This window comes from Triticum dicoccoides, chromosome 1A, assembly GCF_002162155.2.
Source record: "Triticum dicoccoides isolate Atlit2015 ecotype Zavitan chromosome 1A, WEW_v2.0, whole genome shotgun sequence".
NCBI classification, from domain to species: Eukaryota; Viridiplantae; Streptophyta; class Magnoliopsida; order Poales; family Poaceae; genus Triticum; species Triticum dicoccoides.
The window spans coordinates 560,808,692-560,815,212 of record NC_041380.1 but is presented as its reverse complement, the minus strand read 5'-3'; the positions used below and the strand labels follow the sequence as shown (position 1 = coordinate 560,815,212).

The 6,521-nt window shown below is 40.1% G+C and overlaps 1 protein-coding gene and 1 long non-coding RNA gene across 7 annotated transcripts in view; one reads left to right on the top strand and one right to left on the bottom strand.

The window, feature by feature from the left end:
- LOC119289895 overlaps positions 1–2,699 on the top strand; it is a 5,348-nt gene extending 2,649 nt beyond the window's left edge. For 5 of the 6 annotated variants that reach the window (XR_005141654.1, XR_005141648.1, XR_005141652.1 and 2 more), the window contains 3 exons: positions 1,092–1,201; positions 1,359–1,410; positions 1,496–2,699. This is a non-coding gene — a long non-coding RNA (uncharacterized LOC119289895). The remainder of the gene's footprint in view (positions 1–1,091; positions 1,202–1,358; positions 1,411–1,495) is intronic. The other variant, XR_005141651.1, reaches the window with a different exon arrangement.
- Positions 2,700–3,790: 1,091 nt separating this feature from the next.
- Positions 3,791–6,439, bottom strand: LOC119330644. The gene is made up of 6 exons (XM_037603791.1): positions 6,362–6,439; positions 5,627–5,675; positions 4,839–4,916; positions 4,303–4,424; positions 4,000–4,192; positions 3,791–3,909 (listed from the first exon to the last, which is right to left on the bottom strand). The coding sequence occupies exons 1-5, from the start codon at positions 6,397–6,399 to the stop codon at positions 4,039–4,041; spliced, it is 441 nt and encodes a 146-aa protein (XP_037459688.1). The 5' UTR covers positions 6,400–6,439; the 3' UTR covers positions 3,791–3,909; positions 4,000–4,038.
- Between the last annotated feature and the right edge of the window lie 82 nt (positions 6,440–6,521).

The following is a 6,521-nucleotide window of genomic DNA, read 5'->3' as shown; positions in this document are numbered from 1 at the left end:
CGCTAGGTGAGGGACCCCTCTCCTTTCCTTCCAATTTGTTGGGTTTTGCTTTGTGCCATCATTTGAGTGGTCGACAGGCGCAGAAAGAAAGGGAGGACAAAGTACTTCTCTCCTAAGTTAGTTTTATATTTATTTGTCTGAATTTTAGTTTAAATAACACGACACCCAATGGCATACATGATAATTTCAACTGTTTTTGGGGGTAAATGACAATTATAGTAAATTAAAATGACCCCATTAGTCATATCTATTATCTCTTTATGGGTTTATCTTTCTACGTACTGCCACAAAAATATTAATTGTTCTGCATATATCGGTTGAGTTTAATTCAGCTTTAGGAATCAGGACATGTGATAGATGGTGTGCGCATTTGATTTCAGAATGTTGTTAGCGCAACATGCATGATATTCGTGCATTACCTACATGTATGTTAGTCCCAAAATGACTTTTTAAACTATAGATGGTACCACTGAAATATTTTGAACCACATCCCGATTTCTCATTTGCTTCTCTGTTTACATGACCCACAAGCACTTGGTTTGTTTTTATTCAACAGTACTAGAATCCTGTATAAAACCAAGAGTTAACTACACTATAATGCTATTTTGGTTTATATAGGAGAGCAGTAGCTTGCGTTGCGAGAGGCTTAGGCGAAGGAATATACTATGGTCTATGGATCAGTCTGGGAACAAGAATAACTATTGAAATTGTTAGTGTGGACATTGTCCATAGCAAGGTAGCGAGCTAGCTAATATTAGCCGAATAGTGGACCGGGTGTTGAATAATTGTTATAAGAAGAATTAAAGGAGATGGATTGTGAAATGTCCGTGCTAAGATATGGAGGGAAAAAGACCGGCGTCTCTTAGGTTATTATACTTCTTAATTGAGTTGTGAACACATCAGCTATTTCAACATCATCTTTACTTGATCTGTAGTTGCATATCCCTGCTATAATCTTGTGATATAGTCTGTTCTGACTATCACGCTTCTTAATTTCCAATATATTAATCCAACAATTACAGCATAGCCTGATAGGCATTCTTATCTTTCGCTCATTCTTTGGTTCAATTTTGAACTTGGTTGTTTTCAAGGTTCTGCTGTACAGCCATGCATCCACAGGATGGTTGAAAAGCGGGTGGCACATGTCAAGCTGCGGGAAGCTCAGGGCACGATCATCAGCTTCAGCTGCATCAATGCAACTGTAAGTATTTTTGAATTTGTACTCTACTAAATACAATCTCAAGTGTATATTTTCTTCTGACATGTTTATCTGCTGTCTTTTGTAAGAATAAGATCAATATCAGTAACATGTTTATCTAATTTGGTTGTATGTGCTTTGGGCTTCTATGAATATGCAGCGCTGGTCGATGGTCCTGCTACCCTAGGTGATGAGGGGGACGGTACTTCAAGGTATATGCTTCTACTTGCCTCCTGTGCTTCCTGTTTGATCCATCGATACCGAATAAGTGGGTCTGACTGTTTTCCCTCCCTGTAGTGAACTAAGGGGTGTGTCATTGCTGATGAGACCCCCTCCCTTTAAAACCAAAAAGGCAAGGCTAGCACTCGGCCTTTTATCAACCTTTTAATGGAACTTGGTATTACTCTTTGTGAATATGAAGTCAAAATTAATAATTAATAAAGGCAAAATATACCTTTTATGTTTATTCACAGTTGTCATCACGAAGGTTGCTGAGTTTTTTTGTGCTCACACACCCTGATCAGTTCTCCTAGAGCATTGTAATTAACAATCATCCGTAGTTGATTTCATGACCGGTGGGCTTTCAGCAAATAAACAATCAGAAGGAATCAATAAGAATATAATCCGTTGAGTTCAACATCCTCCAATAATATAATCATGCCTCGATTGGAATTAGTACTACAATATATAACATCTTCTTTTTGTAGATTTTTTATTTATATGTGTCTATATGGTTTTCCATGAAAATCCAAAAGGGCCTCGAAGTGTTGGAGCTTGGATCTGGGGGTGCATTGGTGAGCCATCCCTTCTCCCACACTGGCTTCTCTGTTATTTTTGTGCATATCATGCCTTGATTTGTGCTCAGTTGGTGTGAAATGTGCAAGCAAGCTATGTGTGCGATCTACTGCCCGTTATCATGTGTCACAAACTACTATAAATGCATATTAATGCCCCTTTATTATATATGTCTACTGCCTTTTACATTCTCTAGGGCTAAGCCACTACTTTCTTCTATTGTGTTTTGTTATACCTTTTAAACATGCACCGTATGCCATAGATTGGTATGACATGTACAACCACTGATATGTGCGAAGAGATGTGACGTATCTTGATGTTTTTACTGAACCATTATTATTCTGGGTGCATAACGATTGTATGGTACTATCATTTCTTTTATATAATTGTTTGCATCACCAGGTGTTTACGCTAAAACAAGTCTGTTGCTGCAAGTCTTGCAAGAAATTTGGGTGACAAGGCGTCTGGACGGAACTATCTATCCATCTATCTATCTATCTAATACTAGAGGCTGGGGCGCGCCCTGGGCGCGCCTCTTAGGCGTGAGTGTCCGCACTAATACTGCTTATGCAGTTGTCTACGTGTTTATATAGTCCAAATTAGCGCTAGTTTTCTGCTTTTAATACACTTGCTGAAACTGAACGTCTGTCATGAATGGTACGTCTAGAGACGATGGACAATGAGAGACTAAATTTTGTAAACTCAAGCATCCACAAAATAAAATCATTAGGTGATGATGATGTATGATAACCACTGGATATAGGCAAAGACTCCTCAATTAAATTTTTGAATAGTAAAAGAGAATCATAGAAAACCTATGATCTGGACTAAAATTCTGAATCGTAAAAGAGAATTACAGCAAGCCTATGATCTGAACTACAACCGAGGAGCTTCTAGCTTGATAGCTTCATAGATCCGACCTTTGAAATTCCCCACAAACCTCCATGGTACGGCCTACAGGAACAAGCAAACAACAAAATTATCGCTCTGACCAGGATAGCATTTAATCCAAAGGAGAGATAGGGTATCGATGCGCGACGGCTTGCCATTTCCTCTTTGAAATTGCCAGCCATGCACTTGAAAAAAATACTTCAAATAATTATACTATTTGCCCATGAAAAAACAATCAATTACTAAGGCAACACCACGAGATGGAATAGGGCCAAGGTTGGACAATCCAATTCTCGATTCAGTGGCAGTTGGTTGTGGTCGTCTCACAAGGACCGTCCAATCCTCGATTCAGCACCAATTCCTTCCTCAATGCGGAGGTTGCCCCTGTGATCGCCCCTCCGCTTCTTTCGGCATGTCAACCCTCTATGCTCCAAAATGTACCACCCCCTCTCTTAGAATCATTAAAGTCATGCAAGATAATCTTCATCCTCGTCTCGACTCTTAACCTGAAAGAAGCAGGAGAAGCATCTCTGCCATGTGAAAGACCTCACATCAAAGATGATGCCAACTGAAGACTGAAGAACCATAGAGCCTTCCATGGAACATAAAAAGTACACAATTGCTTCATGGGGCGCCCCATTGGCACGCCACTTGAGGGGCATCTGGGCGGTGCCAGGTAGATGCACGGTCCTTTCACTTTCCTTTTTTGATCTGGATAGCAGCACCATGTACATGCAATTCTTGATGAAATTATTATATTGGCGCATCATGTAAGGAAGAAACTGAAATGTCATGCTATCACAGGCAAACCCGTAGCGATATAATAGCATCGACAGGAGCATCTTGCTGTTTGACAACGTAAGATACGTTAAAGAAATTACGCGCGCGTCGGGCACGGCGGCGGCAGTCTCTTGATGCCTCCCTCAAACCGTGCGGCCGACAACAAGAGGAGCATGCTCGGCTTGTCCGCCATGCGCTTCATCACCCGGTGCGCGTTGCCGATGACTCGCCACATCCTTGCCAGCCTATACATACAACACAACAACGAGAAACATCAATCAAACACTTGTGGGTGGGGGGAGTCGATCAAGCACACTATAATGGAACACACATACATTCAGATTGGCTCCACGAGCTGCGGTAGGAGCTCATTGTCATGGATGGCGACCCAGCAACGACCCTCCAGGACATGGCGTCGACTGAGGCGAGGGAGATGTTGAGCTTGGTCCGGAGGTCCATGATGGCTTGCCCTGGTCCTCTCGATGGCAAACGGCTCCGCACCATTGGCGTCCTGGCTCCTCAGCTTCCCTGCATGCAAATGTGTTTCATTTCATATCTTTGGCATGATTTGCTATGAACTTCTAATGATTGTATGAATTCTGGGAGAAGCAAGTGTGCTCGATCGAACGTATCCTGACTTTAGGCTCTCGTTGTGCCTTTGGAAGAGCTGGAATGGCTCCGGTGAAGCTTCACAGACGCCGACTTGCTCGTCGCCGTCGTCATCCTCAACGTCCCCTCCCGGAGCAGTTGTTTGATCTGTCTATGTCCAAGATAGCAATAATCAATGCTACAATCTACATTATCCTTATATTCTGTGAATCTATTTTCTCAAATCAGATATCAAAACTATTAATCCTTAATTTAGGGCACCTCATTTTCTTTCAGAGCTTCCATAGGAAAGAGCCAACAAATAGGAACAAAAGGAAATAGTGGTCAAGATAAAAAAAACCTGCCTCCAGTTCTTTGCTGCAAGGACTTTCTTCAGCAAACATTTGTAACACTGGTTATAATTATTTCAGTTCTTAAAAATGCATGGGACGAATAGGAGACAATAGAGGAATATCAAGGTATGATCTTGGGATAGGATGACTCAAATTAATTGAAGGCTCACTGAAATGAGTCAAGCATACCATGCAATATGAAACAACTTTCTTCAAATTGTGGAAGGAACTACCTTTGTTGTTCCATTGCTCGATAGACGTCGAATTAGTGTAAAGTAATTCTGTTTCTGTCTATCTGCTATGTTATTATCCTACAAAAAAAGCAAAATTAATTATACCAACATATGTTTATAAAAACCACATCAGACAGATATTAGATCAAAACGGCCAAGAAAGAATCAATGAAGTTTAAAGTCTCCACCCTCTAGATCAACATTAGATTGTAGACTTGACAGCGAAATCGGTTATGTGCAACTTCTTTCATCAAACTTCGCAAAAGTTACACCGATTAACCTTTTTTTAACACTGCCAAATTTGTTTAACACAACTCGAATGACCTCGTTATTCAAATATGAGAAAAGTTATAGCTTAATGATTAACAAAAGCTTAAAGGGGGCAGCCCCAGTGCATGTAGCTCCCGCTTGCGCAGGGTCTGGGGAAGGGTCCGACCACTTTGGGTCTATTGTACGCAGCCTTTCCCTACATTTCTGCAAGAGGCTGTTTCCAGGACTTGAACCCGTGACCTCATGGTCACAAGGCAGCAGCTTTACCACTGCGCCAAGGCTCCCCTTCTTAATGATTAACAAAAGCTTGTTTTCTTGAAAAGTGTATCCAACTTTTAGGAGAAGGTTACACAATATTTTACTAAACTCAATGCTTTTCAGACTGTTTTTAAAAATCAATGCATCCCTCATCCTATCATGTTTTTCTAGAACCTACTACAAATTCTTGAAAGAATAGTACACCATGACATAGTAATGCAATTTCTAGAGTTGAACCTATCAAATTGGGAGATACATACTTGAATTTGTACCATTGTTCCTGCCATCTTCTCTCGGTGCACACTGTGCCTGCATGAACGACCAACTTCAGTTATAAGGATTGTACAAAAGTAGACTTAGTTGTAAATCAAAAGGGGTAAGGAATAAACATTGCAACATATATACTCCCTCCGTTCCAAAATAGATGACTCAACTTTGTATTAACTTTATACAAAGTTGAGTCATCTATTTTGGAACGGAGGGAGTAGTTCCTAATATTTAGTTAGCTTCATAAAGTAGGACCATAAATTCCACACCAAGTGAGTTGATATTCGACAATGTACAAAAAGAGACGAGAGAATTTATATATGGACACTAACAACAAAATCTGACTGAATCTAGTATAATTATTCCTCTATAATGTATAGCTGCTGTATTAGAAGGATCTAAAGCTACAATGTCATGTCTCCTACTGGCTCTTACATAGTTATAACTGGATTACTATGTAATTATGTTATTGAAACAATACATTAGCACATGCAGTCTGCATGTCAAGTATTCTCTAAGAATAAGTTTAGGTATATGTCACAGTAAAATCAGAGTAGTGATTGTTTAAGAGAAAATTGGTAGTTCGCTTTGTTTCCTATATCCAGTTGTCTCCAGTAAGAGTTTTACTACAAGCAAAAAGCTTGGAAGAAATCTGAATCCTTAAATCCATAATTAAAATCTACAGAAGTAATTAGAGGGCACAAATAAAGGAAAGAAAAATATATTACTTGTCTTCCAGGTGGTATCCTGGTACCTCTTCTCCCATTAAGAAAACAGAATGATTGCCAGCAGTGGCGGAGCCAGGATTCAAGTATAGGGGGGGCCGAGTACATATATTGATCTAATCTCGTTGTTAATTACTCATCGCTGCTACTAAAATTATCGATC